We start from the raw sequence: 23,249 nt of genomic DNA on the forward strand, positions 1-23,249 counted from the left end.
TTTTTCGTTATTCGGCAGTCTGGTGTCTAATTTGAAAGTGAGTCTTCTTACTATCCCCAGCTACTCACAAAAAGACATGTGTTCATCTAAACATCTTCATATTTTAAAACATATAATTTCAATTTTCAGAAAAAGAAATTCTGATTACTTGTTTACCTTCTATTACATTTGTTATGCATTTCTTTTAATGGGGATAAAATTGGTAAAACAGGCACATACTAGTTTTTTTTCCATCTTTACAAAGGTTGACAAAACCTTAAGAAAATCCTTGGTTCGGAGCAATTGCTTCCTTAGTCAAGTTTCTGGGTTCGAGTCTTAGCATCCATGTAGTGTGTGTGAGTTTAGTATATTATCGCTCCTCTCAAAGGTCTTAAAAAAATAATAACCTTAGGAAAATTCAAAATACTTCACTAAAACATAAATAATACACGTAAATATCATATCCATTAGCTAGCTCCTGATAATCTTGAAAGAATAGCAAATATCGTCAAATATTCAAAATGTGCTTTCATTGGCAGCTAAAACCAGTGCTAATAGTAGCACCGGACCACGTACTTATTTTTTATTTCATTGAAAATATTATTACAAATTCATGACAACACCTGTAATGTGTCAAGATTCATTAAGTTCATTCTTCCTATATATCTGTATAGAAAGGGAAATATTTCTATATAGAGAGTATATATATGTGTTTCTATATTTTAATTTGGAGGGCAGAATGTAATAACGTAGTTAGGTCCACCGCTGCATGTAAAGGTACTGTTGACGTCATCGTAAGCGTAGCTATAAGCCAGAGGGCACTGGTTCTCGAATATCTGAGAGTAGTTTGTGGGAGGGCACGTCGACGGTTGGTTATACTGACCAGTGCAACAGTACTGAGGCTGGTTGAAAGCTGTACACGCACTCTTGCAGGCGATAACTCCGCCGGCCCCGGTCACTTGCAGCTCAGCCGGGCAGGCGGCGTTGACGTTGGCGGGGCAGGTAGAGGTCTTGCAGTCGCCGGTGCCACCTTGCGGAGAGACGGAAACGGGAAGGTTAAAGCCGTCGACGAGGCTCACGTCATAGAAGTCTTGGCCCCCGTTGGCTGCAATGTTGATTTCAACTAGGGTTGCGGGTGGAACGGCGCCGTTTCCGTTGCATGTGACTTGGCCGGAGTTGCACTCTGCTGTGGCGCAGCTGAACCTTCCGGAGGCATCGGTGGAGCATCCAGTTCGGCCCCAGAAGCGGCCTTTCCATGGGACTGGAGTGGTCACTGAGCTGCTAGCTTGGGATGCTAACTCGAAGCCTGTGGTGGACAGTTGAGGTTGTTGGTCGGCGGTTAGGGTTCCTGGCCATACGGTGTAGGGGCATTTGTTTGTGAAGGTAATCGTAGCTGCATGAGCACCTGCATTATGCCAAGGAAAAAATAATGAGTTTATAATTAATTTGATACTATAACCACAAACATATCTATGTGAAATTATAGTCCAATCGATCGTGTGAAAAATTTCTAGCCCTCCCATGAACGTCATTGTTGGAGCATCTCCAACGAGATGTTAAATTCAAATTTGATAGCTTATGTAACAATTTGACACTTTGAAAAAAGTATATATAACAATTTGACATATCGATATCGGTTGGAGATGCTCTTAACCCATCAAATATTTGGAGCTCAATGCGTATATATATATATTTGGATATTTAGATGTAAGGGAAAAAGAAAAGAACAAGAGGAAGTTATGTTTACCTGCGAAGAGGAGGGCCAAGGTGAGGCTGAGAAGTGCTTGGGTGTTCATCATCATTGAATGAAATTAGTTCCTCTGCTGCCAAACTAATTATATCCTTGGATGGAATTAAGTTGAGATGAAATTTGGTGAGCAAGGGGCGTGTTATATATATAGGCTTCAAGTGCAACCTACCTTTTTGTTGTCTTGCACATTGCGACTTGCGTGTCCAAGTTGTCGTATGGACCTTTTGCATTTGCAGGGAAAATCACCAAGTTAAGTTCCTGGACCGGCCTAGCTAGCCTCATTTCATATTAATTCCCCTCAAAATTTGTAGCTAATTTACAAAATTAATTATCTCCCCAAAAGTGTTGGATGCCCTCCTTAGCTCCTTCCTATATAAACAAAAACATAATCACTAAAGGAAAAATTTATGCATACATATTAGACTGTAATTTATCTGCAAGGAGGAATAATTTCTTACATGCAACGAGCCAAGTATTTTTCTTATTGTATATTGGTGTCTATAACTACAAGTATCGAGGATACAGATAGTGCAAGATGATTGGAATTTTTCAATGAATTGTTTAAAAATTGAAAATATATGTATCATTGGTATTTTTTTTTATATTTTGTTTTTGAAATATTATTTTATATTTGTACTATTAATTATAAGTATTTTCATTATCCCCAAGTACGGCTGGTATATTCCAAAAAATGCGAATCCTTATCCTTTATATGAAGCTAGCCCGACTTTAGCAAATTGGAAAAATCGTATGGCATTTGGCATTTAGACATTGAATGCAATTACGCTTTTGTCAAACAATCTGTGGAAACCTGCTTGCCATACGCAACTGCGTGATAGACGGGCCTAAAGACAATATTGTATCTGCCATGAGAGAAAGGCTCATATGCATTTCATTTTCAAGAGTCACAAAATGGAATAGTCCACGTTATTATTATGTATTTACTACTAATTATTAATTTACGTAATGAAAAATCTCAAAGCTATATTAACTATTTTTTTATATACAAATAATATTGGGAGATGGGAAAATGAAGGGCCTCGGCCGCAAGGAAAAACAATCTTAATTAACCACTTGAGCTACAAGTCCCTTAACTGCATAAGAACAAGTTGTATTCAATGAGATATACAAAAAATTTATAAAGCGTGCAATATATGAAGGGGAGATAATGATTGTCATGTAAACCCAAAAAAGAAAACTCTAAAATCAAACCAATATAAAAGTCAGACACAAAGAAAATAAGTCAAATTGAAAGTAGCTTTCATCTTCTATGGGCATACAACTATAAGAGCTAGAGGATCAAGTTCCCCAACGCTAGCGTCTGTCTTGTCACCAAGATTCAGTAAATGCTTTGAAAATTAAAATACAAAGTTAAGAAGGTGTGTGTTTGCATTATGTTGGCGTGACTTGTGGATTGTTGACTTACTTTCCTTACACACCAAGAATTCCTATTATAATTGTAATTGATTTACTTTAATTCCTGATTTCCTACTGTAAATAGATTTAGGAATTTATTATTTACTTGCCCATTCAGCATTTGTTGTATTAGAAATATGACCTCCTACAAGGAGAAGAATACACAGAAAATTCCCACAAACAAATATTCTCATATTAGGTTTCATATTTTAGCACATTATATTAGTTTTTGGTGCTATCATGGTACTCTTCCCATCGATACTACATATGAATAATTTTTTGTGGTGATTTTCGGTGTGCCATGTAGCTAGTGTATTATTAATCCACTTGTTATAATATCAGTGGATGATTAATTTATAGAGTAAGAAAACACGTTATTGAAGAAAAAATGTGAACCTCCCAACATAATTTCACCACCACTAATTAAATAATGGGGTTTTATTATTTTAGGTTTGACCCATTTGAGACGCGGTGTCTCTTAATTACAATCCCTTGCTTCAAAGAAACATAACGTGCGTGTTTGATTTTGCGGCTGCTCCTACATCGAACCTCAGGGTGCTTACGTATCCCTTACGGGAATCAAGCTACTCATAGTTCAAAGAGTTGCAATGAATAAATTACTCATTGCAAGGAAAATTTGATTCATATTGTATTAAGTGAATTTAGCTGAATAAATCAGGGATTCAATTTTGAATTGTGTTTGGGGCGAATTTGGTTAAGAATAAACCAGGGATTCTGTTTGGATTTAAGATTTGGGCGGTTGCATCTAGATTGAGTCTCTAGATTGCATACGTACCCTTTCAAAGGGATCAAACCAACGTAGTTTAGAGAATCGATTTGGAAACTAATGGGTAAGTGTGGCCCACTAATTAAGAATTTGTGTCTTCGTGACAATTTGGAGATGTTGAAATTTTCATAGGTAGATGACCCTGAAGGAAACCTTTAGAAAATCATGAGTTTCATTTGAACATCAACATAGATAAATAAAATCATGGCAACGGAAGCTTAAGCATGCATCTATGAGTTCAAAAACGAAAACTTTTCCCATGAATCTTTTAAGCCAAGTGATAGTTGTACTACTTTCCTAGAACATACTTCTAGTAAGATTGGAAGGAGGAGTTACCCTTGGTGCGTGCTTTCAACCCTATGATCGAATTCCACCAAAGTTGCTGAAGCTTGAATGGCTCCTTCAAAATCTCCACCTTGTTGTTGAAGCTTGAATGACTCCTTCAAAACTTCAACTTAGGAGGTTCTCCAAAAGTCACCAAAATAGGTAACCTCTAAGTCTCTTCACCAACTAGAGCTTGAGAAGAATATGATGAGCTTAGTGAGAGGATGATGCTAGTGATCCCTCACTAAGATGGTATGAAAGTGTAGAGAGAGTTTTTGGAAGACTAGAGCTTTCTTTCTTCTTTTTTTTTTTTCCACTAATGAACCCTTTTGGCTTCAAAAAGATGATAGTTATCTTTTTCTTGAGTCAACAAGTTGACTCTAGCAACCAAAAGCCCATATGAACGTTCATCCCTTGAAATTGGGCCTCTTGGGCTCAATTTAATTTATGTTGTCATACAACTCAATCTCCATGTCCAAAAGGATAAAGCCCAATGAGCCCAGAATTCAAAATTCCCGTTTGAAGCCTATTCCGACATCACGTGTCTTTTAAATTAATTCCATAATTAATTTTGCCTTAACCAATTAACAAAGCTTAATTGATCTCTTCAATTCATCATCTCCATAACGGTTTCTCAAATAACTTAAGTTTAACGGTGTGCGATCCATTAGGTTCTAATTAGCAAGGTCGTGGGCAATTTGAACTCTTTGTAATTGATTGTGAATTAAAACCCCTTTTTAATTCTCCCTATTAGTTAGGATCATTAGTCCTTAGGGCTTCCACCATCCATGAGTGACACCTAGCAGTATGTCATGGATATCCAAGCTAAGTAGAATAAGCAGAGAACCTATTCAGTTGGAATTACAATGCAATACGGTCCTTCCCTATTACAATGCTTTTAATCTCATTACCAGGGCATGGTGCATGTCAAAATCCCTAATGAGATTGTCACGTCTTATATGATTTGTATTAGTATGACAAGAACATCCTTCTAAGTCATACCGAATACTCTGATCAGAGATTTGCTTAATCATATCTTCCGAGCATTCTCCTTCTTTACTGAAGGATAGAGATTCCATGTTGTACACTCACATGTCTCCATGAGTTAATCATGAATCCCAACAATGCTTGCAACACATCCGTGATTAGGACATGTCTTTATAGCATCATCAAAGATCCACAACCTTCCCACAAGACAACCATGGTGCCTCAGGTCTAAGGACTAATTTGCATTATTGCAACTTGGAGTTTCTTGTTTGACATATAAGTAAAATTTCCATACAAGAAACTCTCGTTTGATCGCGTTCAGTGAACTCATTCTCCATTGAGCACCTACATACTTGTCTTAGTGTCTCCACACGAATGACTTGAGACCAATCATCCTCCCAATTGAGAAGACATAGCATGTATCGGTCTTTCCGGATTGTCAGTGCCCATTTGACAATCCTATGACTAGGAACATTTAGGGCATGAAGATAATAGAGGAAAGGTCTCCTGAATCTAACTTCCTTAGATTACTTTCTCTCTATCTCACATCCCTTGGACTTATTGTTTAAGCATGTGTAACTGTTAATGAGACATTTACTAATAAACAATAAACTTGCCCTTTAAGAGGATTAAACATAAGTCTAATACATGAAATATCCTTAAAAGATTACATCATATGATTGGCTTTTAGGGCATATTTCCAACAGACCCATGGGAAAAATTGGAAATTAATGGATAAGTGTAGCCCACTAACTGAGAATTTGTGTTTGAGAGATTTGAATTTAATCTCATTGAAAATTGCATGGGCAGATGACGAATGGGAAAAGTTGGATGGTTTTGTACCATTTTTCCTATTGTCAATGTCCAAGAAAAATAATGAGAAATTTCGATTAACCCACTAATTTTCTAAAATTGACATTTGCAATTGGAAAAGTGTTCTGGCGAATTTGGTTAGAATAAACCAAGGATTCAAATTTAGTTGCGGTTGCGTCCAGTGGGACGCTAGACTGCCTACGTACTCTTTATGGGATCAAACCGACATAGTTCCAAATTTTGAGATTTTAAGATTTTCATAGGTAAATGACCAATGAGAAAAATTGGAAATTAATGGATAAGTGTGGCCCACTAATTTAGAATTTGTGTCTTTGAGACAATTTTGAGATTTTAAGATTTTCATAGGTAAATGACCTATGAGAAAAATTGAAAATTAATGAGTAAGTGTGGTCCACTAATTGAGAATTTGTGTTTGAGAGATTTGAATTTAATCTCATTGAAATTTGCATTGGTAGATGACCTATGGGAAAAATTGAAAATTAATGAGTAAGTGTGGCCCACTAATTGAGAATTTGTGTTTGAGAGATTTGAAGTTAATCTCATTGAAATTTGCATGGGTAGATGACCCATGGAAAAAATTGGATGGTTTTGTACTATTTTTCTTCTTGTCAATGCCGAAGAAAAATAATGAGCAATTTTGATGAACCCGCTAATTTTCTACAATTGACATTTGCATTTGGGAAAGTGTTTGGGCAAATTTAGTTAGAATAAACCATGGATTCAAATTTGGTTGCGGTTGCATCTATTGGGATGCTAGACTGCCTACGTACCCTTGACGGGATCAAACCAATGTAGTTCCAAATTTAGAAATTAATGGGTAAGTGTGGCCCACTAATTAAGAATTTGTGTTTGAGAGATTTGAATGTGATCTCATTGAAATTTGCAAGGTTAGATGACCCATGAGAAAATTCGGAATGGTTTTGTACCATTTTTTCATTGTAAATGTCAAAAAAAACAAAAAAAAACTAATGGGCAATTTTGATGAACCTACTAATTTAATTTGATTATTGACACATGCATTTGTATCCATGCATGATTTGGAGGATTTGAGATTAATGGGCTTTTGTGATTGATAAACCCGTTAATCCATATTGATGCTCCTTTGGTATCTTTTGAAATTGAGTTTGATGCTCGGGTCATGACCAATCATTTATTTGGATTGGAGTCACCGTCACACCATGGTTGAATGCTTGGCACTCATTTATGAATAGCTTCTTTGCCACAATGATTGATTCCCACATTTCTTAGTGGGGCATTTAAATTGGTTTTGTACCACTTAGACTTTTGATGTGGTTTTACACCACTTGAGCCTTAATTTGCTGCCTTGGGAATTAATGGGCGCTTTGGATTTGAACCCACTAAGCTATGCTTTGTGAATTTAAGAACTCAGACCAATTGTTTGCCAATTGGATTTTTAATGGACAACTCCATTGAGCTTGAGACTTGTAATGGAATAAGCTCATCATATTTAATACCATCAAATCTTGAGATGTGAGATTGGAGACGTTAGGTCTTGAGATATTTGCTTTCTCTTGACAGCCCAATATTTTAATATGCATAACTTAGACTTTATGTTAGCTCTCGGACTTGTTGCGTGGTCTTTGTGACTTTGTACAAGCAGCCCATGAAGCCCATTTTAACTGATTTGGCAGTCCCTAATTGACTCAGCTTTGAATTTGAGCAGAACTACACTATTTTGTAATGGACTTAAGATTGAGATCCTTTCAGGCTTGAAGCCTTGGTGTTTTACTCTCTCGAACTTGTCTCAAGTATGTGGGCCTTCTTGGATTTCCAGCCAACAACATTAGCTTTGTAAAATCCCTTCTTGCTGGCGTTGAGGTGAGTCCTTGATTTCAAAGACTTGTTAGCTTAACGCATGCCAAGGGAAGAAGAAATCCTCTTGTTATTGTTTCTTTGCTCTTTTTTTTTGGACTTTCATGTGGTGGCTCAATCACATCCCTCTTCTATTTTTCTCTTTCATAAAGCTGGCTTTGTTTTCTTTAGATGTGCAAGTGCAAGACATCAATTTCCAACGATGATGACTTGCTTTGTCGTGAGCTTCATACAAAAGGCTTGACCATTTGGTTTGCCATCTGACATGGACCAAATTTCTTTGGGTTCTTCAAGTTTTCATAATGCTTGAAAGTCATTTAAAGATATTTGGTTAATAAGCCAATTCTACAGAAAAGTGACGAGCACCATTTTTCCTTGCTGTTGGCAGCAACAGTAATTTAAACAAGTTGGACCCTTCGAGCTTTGGTTTGAGAGGTTGGTCTTTGCACAGATCAGCATGTTGAACTCTTTAGAGCATCTCCAGCGCAGGAGAAGAACCGGGCAAAAGGCCCCCCTTGCAAGCCCAAGCAGCTCCAGCGCTGCAGCCTGCAGCCTGGTTTGGCGTGGGTCCCACCAGCCCGGGCAAGCCCAAGGGCAGGTTTTGCCTGGGCTTCAAACCGAGTTTTGTGACGTCATGCTGACGTCAGCGACCAAAAAAATATTTAAAAAAATTCAAAAAATATCCAAAAAATTTTCAATTTTTTTTTTTAAAATACCAAAAAATTATAGATGCTTTCCCTATAAATACATAACAATTTTATTTACTTTCTAAATTGTTTATATTTTGTTGCATAATATTTTTTTCCTTTCTTGCCTTAGACTTGCCCTAGACTTAGCCCTTGTGGGTGGAACCACAAATGCAAAGGCTGACACTATTCACGTGAATAGTGGCAGCCCTTGCTTGCCATTGCCTTAGACTTAGCCCTTGTGGGTGGAGATGCTCTTAGCGGTCAATAATTCAAATATAAATCTCAAGCTTTTTTAATGCTTGTTTTGAGAATTTCTATCAAAGACGGGTTTCTCACCCATAGAGATTTATCATCCCAAATAAATTTCAGGGTTTCTCATCCATAATGGATTTTGTATCCAATGATTTTTTTAGGGTGCAAAACTCAATCCTTGATTGAGAGTGAAACACCCAGACTTTGTTTTTAGGGTGCAAACCCATATTTGTTTTCAGAGTGTAAAACCCAAGCTTTGTTTCCGGGGTGCAAAACCTGATGCTTTGATTTCAAGGTTTAACACCCAATGACGGACTTTGCATCCAAATAATTTCGGGGTTTCTCACCCAATAATGAATTTCGTATCCAATGATTTTTCGGGGTTACTCACCCATGGATTTGCATCCAAATAATTTCGGGGTTTCTCACCCATGGATTTCTCATCCCAAATAAATTTAAGGGTTTCTCACCCAATAATGGATTTCGTATCCAATGATTTTTCGGGGTTGCTCACCCACTAAATTTTTTTTTTTGGTTACAAGGATGGCAGAAGCCAAGGAAGAAAAGCTAAACAGGCACAGCCCTATCATAGGCCCTCCCTAGTTCATCATCCCGCAAAGTGCTGGTAAGATGATCAGGAGCAGAATCATAGTGGTGTATACCCAAAGGGAGCTCATGCCCCATATTGGCAAGGAGGTCCGCAGCTCTATTTTGTTCCCTGTAAATATGAGAGATGTTGCAACTCCAGTTGCGACGCATTAATTCTTTGCAGTCCTCAATCAAACAGAATAAAGGGTGGGATTGCTCACAGGTTTTGGTTATCAAGGTGACAGTTGTCATTGAATCACTCTCAATCTCAAGGGATCTAATGTTTTTAGCCCAAGCCATTTGCAAGCCTCTGAATAGACTCCATAACTCAGCCTCCAAAATAGTTCCAAACCCGATGTTAGCTGAAAAACCACAGATCCAAGTTCCATTGGCGTTTCTCAGCAGCCCACCAGCGCATATTAAACCAGAGTTGATTTTGCAGCTACCATCCACATTCAATTTAACATTTCCAAGGGAAGGAGGCTGCCAAAGGACTTGGATAACCTCTCTAGCATGAATAACATTAATCACCTTATTGATGTCATACCAATCACAAGCAAACTGAAGAATAACCTGCATGAGGTGGGGGGGAGCTTCATAGCCAGTATTGAAAGTGGAGCAGCATCTCCATTTCCAACAGTGCCAAAGAGCGGTGGTGAATACCAAGACCCAAGGTAAGTTGTGAGAGACTTTAATCTTGCTCTTGAGATTGATCATAATCCAAACATCAAAGCTAAGATAGAAGGTATGAGCCAACGAAAGGGGTATTTCAATGGAGTTCCAAACCTGTTGGGCATGCTGGCAGTCTTTGAATAAGTGCTCCATAGTCTCAGGGAGGGACCGGCATCTATGACAATTTGGATCAGTAGTCAACTTTCTTCTCTCTCTCTGGACATTAGTGAGGATTTTGCCATGACCAATAAGCCACAAAAAGGTCTTTATCTTTGGTGGCAGATGCAGTTTCCATATGAAATCCCAAGCCCAAGGCGCAGAATTTATCTCATCAAAGAAGGATAAATAGGCAGATTTAACAGAGAATTCTCCAGATTTAGACAGGCCCCAGATAGTACTATCTGGTCTTTGAGTCTCAGAGCCCGTATGAATACTGCAAATTCTGCCAACAATTTCACTAGGAAGCAGTTGGTTGAGCCAATCAATCTTCCACCCACTTTCAGACATAAAGTCCCGCACAGTCCATTGTAACATGTCTTCAGAAAGAGGGATTATGGAAAGGCCCTCGAGAGGGCCACAATCAAGCCAATTGTCCTTCCAAAAAAGGATGTCATTACCTGCTCCGACTCTCCATTTTAAACCTTTAGAGAGAATTTGAGTGCCAAACAGGATTCCTCTCCAAGTATTAGAGCAAGCAGCTTGAACAGCTTTATTAATATTCAGAATATGGTTGCTCTTAATATATTTTTCCTGCAGGACTTTATTCCAGAGACCTTGGCCCTTTTGCAAAAGTTTCCAGCCCACCTTAGCAAGTAAAGCTTGGTTCATTAAATGGGTTTGTTTCAGACCAAGACCACCCATGGACTTAGGTTTACACACAGAATCCCATTTAACAAGATGAACTTTGGCTTTTTCCTCATTGTGCTCACCCACTAAATTTGATTTATGAGTTTTGACCCCAAAATGGATTCATCATCCATAGAATTTGGTTCATGGGTTTTATACCCAAGCATGGAGGACTACAAGAGAGGAGCCTTGATTGCCTCTGTCATGACTCCATGTTGTGCTACTTTTGATACGGACGGTTGCATATGGAATTGCCTCTGTCATTTTTCTTCAGCACAGATGTGCTCCATTCTTCCCCAAGGCCTTGCGGCTTCCTTTTTTCATTTTTGTATCTCTCCACAGCCTCCCCCTTTTTCCCAGCCATGTACCCCTTTTTATAGGCCCTTAATTTTGAGGAGTTTGAGATTAAATGAATAATCACTCCTTGGCCTCAGTGTTTGACACAAACACTATAGTCAAAATAACCTGTAGGCAAAGAATTGTAATTCCATTTGAACACGTGCTCCATAGCTGAAATATTGGTGTTATCTTATTTTATAGGAATTTCAATGTGTGCAGTGCAGCCATCTTCTTCTTTTTTTCTTTTTTCTTTTTCGTTTCAATGCACGTGTTATAATAAGCTAACAAGATTAATTGTTTGACAATGACGATTCTAATATTTCAATCTCCAAACTTTTTTTCTTCGACATTTTTCTCAAACAGTAAAAGTCGGCAAGCTCTCATTCGACCACCCCTTGTGTTTTTCCTTCTCTTTCACAGCCATTGAAGACACTAGCCTACAAACTAGCTTACTTTATATCTCAGCCCATCTCTTCCAACCAACCCAATCCATAAACCATCACAGTCGAAAAATAAAAACAAAAACTTGGTGACTGGGAGAAAAAAGATGGGAGAAACAACAACTCATAATTATTGACACAGAATTTTCATTTTATTTTATATTGTCAAGCTTTTTGACTAATGTACTCCTTCAGAATTTTTATTTTTATTTTTTTGAAAGTAGAGGAAGTATATACATATCTTTAAAGATTTCCTCTACTATTTTAAGAGAAGTTGTGTTGTATCAAAAGCGATTTTAAGAAATGAATGAAAGAAAGAGATAAAAGCTTTTCAATGACAATTTTCATGTGATTCAAGTCAAACACCTACAATTTTTCTATTGCCAATGTAACTTTCGTCACCTAAAAACTATAGAATTTAAAAATGAGTACGAAAGTGAAAATCAAGTAATAATGAAACTAAAATTACAAGAGAAAAATGTTCGAAACTCCTAGACACCCAACATCTAAGATCATTTCATGAAGGAAGTTGGGCTTTCACATGTGGACAACCTGGCTTTGATACTATGAAGGAAGTTGAGGTACCACCCCAAAACCAATTGGCAATAAGAAGAGTAGTCCAACTCCTTATAAGCTCTTGCTAGAATTCTTAATTTTCCAATGTGAGACTCTTTACCTTCACGTTCTCACAATGGTGTGGATAAAGTTTCGAAATCCCTACACACCACAAGCGGAGAAAAAGGCGTAAGTGATATTACGGTTTTTGACCGTTATTGAAGATTGAGTTGAGACAAAAGTAGAAAAACCCATGATATCTTTTTCGGTGAAAAAAAAAAAAATTTCGTCTGTTATAATTTATAAAAGGCCGACGACATGCCCGGTTCAACGCTCGCAGAAACAGTCGACGGCATGGATTTGACGGAGCTGAGAAAGGCGGTGAAGGAGGCGGAGCTCGTCGACGCCCACGCGCACAACATCGTCGCCATTGACTCTGCCTTACCCTTCATCAGTGGCTTCTCTGAAGCCAACGGCGACGCCTTATCCTACGCACCCCATTCCCTCTCCTTCAAGGTATGCGCACTGCTCTATCTCCAGTTTCTGCCTCCCTTCAACGCTTCCATGCTATCTTACGCCTCTAGGCGCGGTCAAACTCAAGTCAACGACACTGAATTATCCGTTGATTATGATCGTATCTATCTGATGTTCTGTTTTGTCAAATCGAGATGCTGAACTCTTGATATGTGCGAAACACGGCGTTGTCTTGCAGAGAAATTTGAAGGATGTTGCCGAGCTCTATGGGTGTGAGAAGACCTTGCATGGAGTTGAAGAACATCGCAGACTCGCCGGATTGCAGTCGATTAGCTCCACTTGCTTCAGAGCTGCAGGAATCTCCGCCATTCTCATTGATGATGGGTTGAGGTTGGACAAAAAGCATGAGATAGATTGGCATAAGAATTTTGCACCTGTTGTTGGGAGAATTTTGAGAATTGAACATCTGGCTGAGGAGATTCTTAATGAAGTGAGTGAGACACCTTATGCATCCTTCATTTTTCTTTTTCTTGGATGAGTGTTTGATGCTTTCAGCTAGTTTTTTAACTTTTTTAATTTTTAATGTTTATCTATGTTTTCAGTTTATCAGGCATTTTTGTTGTTGGGTTGTAATTATAAGTATTATAGATGATATCATTAGTTATTTTGATTGACTGAGCAACAAACACATAGTAATTATTTGTTCCATTTTCTGTTCCTTTTAGGAATTGCCCGTTGGATCTTCTTGGACATTGGATTTTTTCACCGAAATATTTGTTGGAAAGTTGAAGTCATATCCTTTTAGTTAGCTGTGGGATATTTATGTCACTTTGTCATCTACTGGTGTAAAAATGTAACTCCCTGATTTTGTTGAATTCCTTATCAACTATGCTACAGTTGGTGATAAGATTTTTGGCTTGAAAAGCATAGCTGCATACCGCAGCGGCCTGGAAATTAATACAAATGTCACTAAAAAGGATGCTGAGGAAGGTCTTGCTGAGGTTTTACATGGTGAGTATCACATTTGGATGGGGTTTTTTTCTCTATTTTAACCACAAGGTATACTGATTAGTCTATCTCTCCAGCTGCAAAGCCTGTTCGCATTTCAAATAAAAGTTTTATCGACTATGTCTTCACTCGTAGTTTGGAGGTTGGTCTACTTTTTGACTTGCCAATGCAGATACATACAGGGTAATTGGAAGTTTTGAATTTCTCAAAATTATTTTGCATTATACTCTGATTGATTGCTGATACTTATAGAAAGGAACTGAAAGCTTAGAATTTGTTGTTGCCGTTTAAAGGAATGATTCTGAAGGTTTTTTTAGAAATACTCCCTTATGTTGATTTCTATATGAATAATATAATGTATAGGTTCAAGGAATCACAAAACAGATTCTATTATTCCCTGACCCTTTTGAAGTAGAATAGAAAAGTACTTCGATCCTTGTGATACTATGATTGTTCAAAATTATGTTGTCTGTTTATTAATAATTGATATTCTTTGCCTGTAACTAGTTTTGGCGACAAAGATTTGGATATGCGGCTGTCCAATCCTCTTCATCTTCGGGATGTGCTCAAGGACAAGAGATTTTCTAAATGCCGTATAGTTCTTTTACATGCATCCTACCCATTTTCAAAAGAAGCATCATATCTAGCCTCCATTTATCCCCAGGTAAAATTTGTAGTTCTCAGTGAGTTTCATTTTTCTCCACATTCGGTATAACCTTGTGGGTCACAAACATTTTCACTTACAGGTGTACCTTGACTTTGGTTTGGCTGTACCTAAGCTCAGTGTCCATGGGATGATATCTTCAGTCAAAGAACTTTTGGAGCTAGCTCCAATTAAGAAGGTAACACTTCATGAACCCTAAGCCTAGAATAAATTAGGGAACTGTGCATTCTAATTCTAAGAACACATAGAGTGGTTTTTCACTATCATACAATATATTGCTATGACGAGATTATGGAGTAAATACAATACTTTTGGTAAACTCTAACAATCGTATATGTACTTTTTCTTGTTAATAAACTCCATTGAAGCAGTCTAGTTATTAGGACATTCTTCCCGGATCTGACTGAAAGTATCTCTGTCTTGTTTATACATTCATCTAAGCTATCTGAAATTCTGCAGAAGGGTCCTGGTACTGGGTAGAAAAATGAAAAGATGTTTCCTGTGCGTGTGCATGCCCATGTACATGTGTGCTCCCTGCCCCCCAAAATAAATACATGCATTAATAAAACATTGGTTGTCGAACATAATTTATTTGCAGGTGATGTTCAGCACTGATGGCTACGCATTTCCTGAAACTTTTTATTTAGGTTTGTTAAACTTTCTACTCAGGTTTGTTATAATAGTATTATAAACTGTATATGTAGATAAATTTTGTGCAGGTAATCACTTCAAGTGCCACTTCATCTTTGACAGGTGCAAAAAAATCTCGTGAAGTTGTATTTTCTGTCCTACGTGATGCTTGTGCTGATGGTGATCTCTCAATTCCTGAAGCTATTGAGGCTGCTAAAGACATCTTTTCACAAAATGCAATTCAGTTTTACAAGATTAATTCTTCTGTCAAATCCTCTGGGTCAGAGAATAGTGTATCTCCCAACTTTGTGAAGGTGAACGGTAATGACTCAGAAGATGATGTCTCATTTGTTCGTGTTATCTGGTCTGATGCTTCCGGACAACAAAGATGTCGTGTGAGTTCTTTTTCTTTTTGGTTTAAGTTTTAAAATTGGTGAGTACTTTTGTTATATTCTTGTGAGAGAGTGTAAGGATACACACACACACACACACACATATACTCACGCATGGCATGGTATCCATATTCTAGAGCACTATAGCATACCAGCCGTACAACCATGCCTTTGTGTGCTTTATCCATGGTATTTGATATATTCAATTTGTGTAATGAAAGATACAACCTGTGCAACTAGTTATCCCTTCTAGGTTGAAGCAAGCTTGTACAGTAAATGATTGTACGAAACCGGTGGCTATTGATTTTTCGTAGAATGGCATACTTATGTTCTTTTATAATGGGGAAGTTATCGCACTAAACAATTTCTAGTTTTTGTAGGTGACTTCTTGAATTTGCATAGGATAAGGACTATTTTTTAATTTATTTCTTTTGTCCCATTTGTTGTCCATCTTTTCAGGTTGTTCCAAAAAATAGATTCAATGATGTTGTTACAAAAAATGGCATTGGTTTGACTTTTGCTTCTATGGGAATGACTTCATTCACTGATGGTCCTGCTGATGAGACTAATTTAACTGGAGTGGGTGAGATCAGACTCATGCCTGATTTATCGACTAAATGGAGAATCCCATGGTACTGAATAGCTCTGCTGAGGTTTCAAATAAATATTTACACTACATATGTCTTCTTAAGTAACAATGTATTTATCTTAGTATAGTATAACTGAAATGATATATATGCAGCTTATTAGACTTTTTCTTATAGGAGCTTATTATTTTTCGTTACACATTAAGTTAAAACCTCTCATTTTTTTCTTTGTAGTTTGTTATGATTGCTTGCAGTAGTTGGTGATATGCTATGTACTACTACACACTCTTTTTGATCAAACAGAAAGATCTATGTATACATACACACATACACGCAGCCTCACACAAGTACGTCCTTGCATAATCACATCTATTAAGATACTATCACTTACACAAACTATTTGTAGCCATAGACATGATTTAATAAATAATAATATTTTCCGACTTATATATGCTTCAGTATCAGGTAAAATCTGGCACAGTTGAAAATATTTATTGCCACTATTTTATTTAATACCAATATTTTTCTCAACAGGGAAAAACAAGAGGAAATGGTTTTGGCTGACATGCACCTAAAACCAGGTGAAGCATGGGAATACTGCCCAAGAGAGGCCTTACGCAGGGTTTCAAAATTTTTGAAAGATGAATTTAACTTGGTATGTTGAATAGTTTGTGTCTGACATATGGATAACTCTGGTAATTAACTTTAATGCTATTTCTGTCTCCGGCCCTTGAGAAAGGAGGCTTAAGGGTGGGTAATCTAGAAAAAGAACGCGGGTCTTCTAAATTATAGAAAATACTTTTTTCTTTCTTTCCAATTCATGCAAATTGATAGACTGCTGTTACTTAGGAGATCTTGCTTTTAGATGTTTGCAATGTGAGCTATTAAATTTATGTTCACATTGTAGGTGGACTGCTTGTTTCCATGAATAAGTTTCATATGTTTTCTATCTCACTAAAAGAATTTTAAAAAAACTTTAATGCTATTTGTCCAGGTAATGAATGCAGGCTTTGAAAATGAGTTTTTTATCTTGAAAGGTACACTAAGGTATGGGATACTTCTGTCTCTAGGTAAATTTGTAATTGAACATTTTAGAAGCATGGTGATAATTTGGAATACAAATGAAAAACTTGTGCAGGGATGGGAAGGAAGAATTGGTGCCATTTGACTCAACACCCTACTGCTCCACATCATCATATGATGCTGCTTCCTATTTATTTCATGAAGTTATTCCTGCTCTCCATTCCTTGAATATTACTGTTGAACAGGTGCAGAAGAAAACTCATGATATCTTTGCTGCTTGTTTTTGTATTTTGTAGGAGGAACTTTTCCATATAATACCATGCTTACTGATACTTTATATGAAAGTTTTTCTTTTCTATTCAAATTTCAATAAAATTCAACAGAAGGTGTAGTTACATAAAATATAGCACTCTAGGCCATCCTTTGTTTAAGAGTGCCCCCTCCCAAATGATTATGCAATTCAAGTATCACCAGCTTCTGTTTACTATTTACATTGTACAAACTGTAGTTACATGCAGAATCTGGAAAAGGACAATTTGAGATGGTGCTGGGGCACACTGCTTGTATGCATGCTGCTGACAACTTGATTTATACCCGTGAAGTTATTAGGGCGATTACAAGGAAGCATGGGTTGTTGGCAACTTTTATCCCAAAGTAGGTTCCTAATTTTTCCCTACGTATGCTAGATGCTTATATCATTGCAAAAAGAGGTTTAAAATTGGCCCAAAAGAATTTTTGGATTTTAGAATTTTGTGTGAAGGTGAATTCTGGCCTATGGAGACTCAATGTTTAACTTGGCTGAACACTACTTCTTACCTGACAGCTGATGAGCTGTAGGTCTGTAGAAATTTTTGTCCTTCGATGTCCATATTACTCTACATAACTTTGTGGTATTTGGGCAGGTATGCTCTAGATGAGATTGGCTCTGGAGCCCATGTGCATATCAGTTTGTGGCAGAATGGACAAAATGTATTTATGGGATCTGGTGGATCCTCTCGGCATGGAATGTCCAAGGTTGGGGAGGAATTCTTGGCAGGGGTTTTACATCATCTTCCAGCAATTTTGGCATTTACAGCACCAATTCCAAATAGGTGCTCCTATTTATCCCTGAATTATTGTATTTATCGTTGTTCTTGCGAGCAACTGTTTCACCATCTTGTTATGCAATTGAGTAGGAAATAGCATAGCTGAGACTGCCTTCTCATACTTTTTATTCCGCTTGAAAAATGCTTGGATTGGACTATCCTCTCTTATTTTCAACCATTATCAATGTGTAGTTATGACCGGATACAACCTAACACATGGACTGGAGCATACAAGTGCTGGGGAAAAGAAAACAGAGAAGCTCCACTAAGAACTGCATGCCCACCTGGAATTCAACATGGTTTGGTGAGCAACTTTGAGATCAAATCATTTGATGGGTGTGCAAATCCACACTTAGGCTTGGCTGCAATACTTGCTGCTGGCATTGATGGTCTTAGGAATCATCTTTCTCTCCCTGAACCTGTTGGTAAGATGACACGATAATCCTTGACGTTTTAATTTCTTTTCATTCTCTGTCTACTATTTGAAGAAATTTTTTCCATAGAGGTTATGGTCTTTCTTTTCAAGAATGTTAGATACTGTGGTCTAACATCTTAGTAATATTTCTTCATTGAACAGATACAAATCCTTCTAGCCTTGACGCAGAACTACAAAGGTTGCCAAAATCACTTTCTGAATCTTTAGAAGCTCTAAAGGAAGACAATGCCTTCACAGATTTAATTGGTGAAAAGCTATTGGTCGCCATAAAGGGGATCCGCAAGGTACATTTTGGATGTAATTTTTTAAATGCTGACCTATTAAATGATTTCAACCATTACAAAATGTCCTCGAAAACAGTAGCATGCCTTTCATTGAAATGCTTATAACGATGCTTTTCACAATTTGTTTTGTTTGCAGGCAGAGATCGATTACTACTCAAATCACAAAGATGCATACAAGCAACTCATATACCGCTACTGAGTTTATTGTCTTCTCATCATCCCGTCTTCGGTCTGGCTCTGTTTGTGTACTTGCTTGAGTTGCCTTCCACGTTACGTAAATAAATTAAGAATAATGTAACCACAGGGATGAAAACAAGTAACTTAAATAAAATTACTGCCTTTTTGTACCATAAAAACTTATATGCAGCTTTTGAGCTTAGTGGTTCATTGGCCGTAATTGTACAAGAAGCTAAATAAAAACATTCACGTCATGTTTGTTGATTTTATTTATTTATAGAAACTACTGTCTTCAAATCTAAATAATTTTCCTTGTGAAATAATAGCAGCTGTGAAATAACCGTCCATGGCCAATGTAGTCTAGTCCATTGGAAAAGGGCATTGACTTGCAAACTAGGGGTTTCAAGTTCAAACTCCTATGACACATTGGTAGTGCGTTTGTGAGAAATCCCCTTATATCATAAGTACTTCCCTTATCCCTAAATACAGCCTACGGTATATGTGGGTGGCTACGGTACAGTTGAATAATTCCCATAAAATGCGAATCCTTGTATCAAGCTAAGCAAATTTTGGAAAAATCGTGTGCCATATTGTCTAAACATTGACTTGTAGTATGAGTTACATTATGGCTTTGTGGAACAATAACAATCAATGGAGAACTGCTTGCATCCGCCAACTTTAACTTTGGGTTCAATCCACTCACAAACGAGTATAAGGTTCTCCAGTTCATCTGTGTTTATCCCAGTGGACTTAGAAAATGGGATTTTGAGTTGAACGTATTCACAATAGGTACGGATTCTTCGTGGAGGCCATTGCAGGTACCCCAACATAGCCACCTTCTTTCTGATATAGCGCATGGGATACGAAATGATGGAGTGTACATCAATGGGGCCGTACATTGGATCCATGAGAAGCAGAAAGTGATAGTGGCATTTGACGTTAGAGAGGAGACATTCACATTGGTGCCGCTGCCCCAAGATTATGCTCATGAAGTGTTTGATGATTATGATGATTATGAAAGTGATGCTGATTGTTATTGCCGAGGAAGTGCACGTGTAGTTGAGGTGGGGGGGATGTGTGGGTGTGTTTTTTGACAAGTCGGACAGGATCGTGTTATGGATTTCGAAGGACTATCAAAATCATGTGTGGATTAAGCAGACTGTTAGCTTGATGTCCAGAGACGACCTTGGTCGTAGTTGCTCAGTTAGAGCTTTGGGTACAATTCACACAGGTGAGCTAGCATTCGTGCGCTATTTTCTTGGACTTACACCAGGATTTAACGACGGTCCACCCCAATTGCATCTTTATGATATGAAAACCAAACGATTTAGAGTACTTGATTTTGTTTTTCTTGATAGTGTTATGAGATATGATTGGGAAGATAGTGGATCAATTAGGTTAATATATATTGCTAACGATATATTACTTCTCAAGTTTTGACAACGCTAGCTTATGCTACGCTATAAGAAATCATTAATCAATTAGATCTAAAAGAATCATTAATCTTTACCATTATCAAACAAATACAATTACATGACAATAATGAATCCTCTACTATAACTATATTATATATAGCAAAGTGACTGGACTGAATAGAAGAAGGAGATTTATTTTGGTTACTATTTCTTTTAAAAGATAAATATAAACAAAATGTCTCAATATGCAAGATAAATAAATAAACAAGTGGTCTGAATATGCAAGATAAATAAACAAAAGGTCTCAATATACAAGACAGTTGGGTGCCACGCGTAAGTTCTTCTGGCTCGATCGAGGTTGTGGGTCTGCCCTGGAGCTGGTGGTGAGAGTAGCCAGGAGCAGAGGCCCCCACTCAAGTTTTTTTTATATTTTAAAAGTAATATATTGTTATGTATTTCTATATGTATATTATTTCAAATACTTTACATTTTTATATGTACCCACATGTGTTGTGGCTGACCTATTAAGGCACAAGGAGGTGCTTCAAATTACCCCTTTGCTCGGTGTACTCCAGGTGTACAGATTACCTTATTTCCATTTTCAGCATTTAAGTAAATGTCTTTGTCCTTTTACTTTCATTTTTTTTATATTACTCAATTTACTTTAGTTTACAATGTAAATAAGGAAGTACCCCCTATTTGGATTCAAATAAAAATACTAGAAAATCAAATTCCCACCAAATCAAAATATGAAAAATCAGTTTTAGTGCAAAAGACGATTTAGGCTAAAAATGATGGCTCATTAAGTCAATATATACTTCATACTAAAATCCCATAAAATCAAGTTTTCTTATTTGATGTGTAAGGAATAAAAGTTGCCAAAAATTATCTTGAGAAAATGATTAGTTCGAAAAACCATTTTTCATACTTAGTCAATATTTTTACATAAAACTTTTTTTCATGTATGATATGAATGCATGAAGGGACCTAAGGTTTTTTTTTTTTTTTTTTTTTTTTTTTGGTGAAATTTTGATTTTTTTCTTTCTATTGGGTTTAATGGGGGAAAAAGATTTAATGATATTTGCTAAATCACTACTCTTTGTCTATCTCTTGCAATTTTTCTTGCTTAGAATGTATAATTGTCTATCCCTTTGTCAAGGACAATTATGATTGCAACCAATAAGCAATATAATTCTTGACATATGTGATATATATATATATATACTAATTTTCGTATGTATTGTGAGTTCGAATTTTTGATTCTTTATAATTTGTAAGAGGCCCCCACACACATAAAATCATGGTTTCGCCACTGAGTAGCCAATCTCTCCCCTAAACTTTTGCAAACCAGAAATCTAAATCTAAATCTAATTCTAATAACCATCCCAAGTCAAGTCAACTAACTAACTATCTATCTATCTATCTATCTATTAGAGAGATGGTACACAGTGTGGTATAAAAATATAGTACGCCTAGCATTTTCCTATATCAAAAAGGTTAACTCAGGCCCATAGTCGGACCCGAATATTGCCAATGCCATAGATAGAAAACTAACCAAAAGTCTACCATATGAGTGAGTGAGCCACTTATTTTATGACTAAGGTTTTTGGGTTTTCCTATCAATACCAGGGAAACCCTAGCAAAAGCACCGCATCTCTTGGTTTCATCCTTACCTCTATATATTCTACTATCCATCCCAAGCCAAGTCAACTAACTAACTATCTATCTATCTGGATCTGGAGGAATATATATACACATCCTTATAACTTATCCAATGAGCGCACAAGCCCCCCTGAATATTGAATATTCATCTCTCTGAAATCATTAACAACAATTAATCATTTCAAATAGAGATGGCTACTAGTACTACCGCAGCCGAAACTACACCAATCCATCGGCCTACTTGCAGTATTCGATCAATAGCCTGGTTGCCCTATTTTTTTATTTTCCTAATGGCGATTACCTCATTGGCGTTCGTACGCCCGAGAGCATTTTGCCCCTACTTCCGAGTCGACTCAGCCGCCCTACAGTACACACACATTAATGCGACTCGCTCCTCCTCTGACTTAACCGCCACCTGGGACGTGACGCTCATAGCCGCAAACCCCAACGTGAAGTGGGACATCTACTGCGACATTCTCCAACCAGCGGTCTTGTACTACAATCCCATAGGCCTCAGGCTGGCATCGACGTCACTGCGTCCGTTGTTATTAAAATCTTCGAATCAGACAAGTGTGAGTTTCAAACTACTCAGTACGTACATCCCCGATGATGTGGCCAAAGAAATCTCAGATGACAACACCACAACTCTGTCTTTAAAGTTTGGGCTCATGATTTCGGTTCAGTGTAGTTATAGGGCTCACTTGAGCAAGAAGAGAACTCCTTATTCTATTGCCCGGAACTACTTTTGCAACCCGATCCAAGTCCGAGTTTTCTCAAATGATACTAATAATAATAACAATAGTCATAGTAATGAGGGAGGGAGTTTGAGAGGGACAACGGATTATCAAGCAACCGCATGCGCGATACCAAGATGGTGATCCAAACACAGGAGGTAGAATAATTCGAACATTTATCAATTTATTTTTATATTTTGTTTTTGAGAGATGCCTGTCTTGTAAGTTTGTTGGAGGAATGTGGATACATATATGGTTTTTTAAATGATATATATGTTGTGTCTTGGTTTCATCCTTACCTCTATATATTCTACTATCCATCCCAAGCCAAGTCAACTAACTAACTATCTATCTATCTGGATCTGGAGGAATATGTTAGAATATTCA

The 23,249-nt window shown here is 37.3% G+C and overlaps 2 protein-coding genes across 3 annotated transcripts; one reads left to right on the forward strand and one right to left on the reverse strand.

The window, feature by feature from the left end:
- Positions 1-506: 506 nt before the first annotated feature.
- LOC110763309 (thaumatin-like protein 1b) lies at positions 507-1,884 on the reverse strand. The gene is made up of 2 exons (XM_021966069.2): positions 1,727-1,884; positions 507-1,384 (listed from the first exon to the last, which is right to left on the reverse strand). The coding sequence occupies exons 1-2, from the start codon at positions 1,779-1,781 to the stop codon at positions 702-704; spliced, it is 738 nt and encodes a 245-aa protein (XP_021821761.1). The 5' UTR covers positions 1,782-1,884; the 3' UTR covers positions 507-701.
- Positions 1,885-12,435: 10,551 nt separating this feature from the next.
- NODGS (nodulin/glutamine synthase-like protein) lies at positions 12,436-19,334 on the forward strand. 2 transcript variants are annotated; one of them, XM_088255980.1, is made up of 19 exons: positions 12,436-12,480; positions 12,632-12,807; positions 13,004-13,255; positions 13,491-13,557; positions 13,660-13,776; positions 13,851-13,956; positions 14,281-14,437; positions 14,520-14,615; positions 15,036-15,084; positions 15,191-15,462; positions 15,919-16,091; positions 16,581-16,701; positions 17,041-17,093; positions 17,185-17,314; positions 17,578-17,723; positions 17,972-18,160; positions 18,347-18,579; positions 18,732-18,874; positions 19,011-19,334. In XM_088255980.1, exons 2-19 carry the CDS (start codon positions 12,646-12,648, stop codon positions 19,071-19,073), a joined length of 2,529 nt encoding a protein of 842 aa, XP_088112106.1. In that variant the 5' UTR covers positions 12,436-12,480; positions 12,632-12,645; the 3' UTR covers positions 19,074-19,334. The 2 variants fall into 2 exon arrangements, with proteins under 2 accessions (XP_088112106.1, XP_088112105.1); XM_088255979.1 differs by lacking the exon at positions 12,436-12,480 and having other exon boundaries at positions 12,541-12,807.
- The last annotated feature ends 3,915 nt before the right edge of the window (positions 19,335-23,249 follow it).

The sequence above is a fragment of the Prunus avium genome, chromosome 7, assembly GCF_965620075.1.
Source record: "Prunus avium chromosome 7, drPruAviu1.hap1.1, whole genome shotgun sequence".
NCBI lineage: Eukaryota > Viridiplantae > Streptophyta > Magnoliopsida > Rosales > Rosaceae > Prunus > Prunus avium.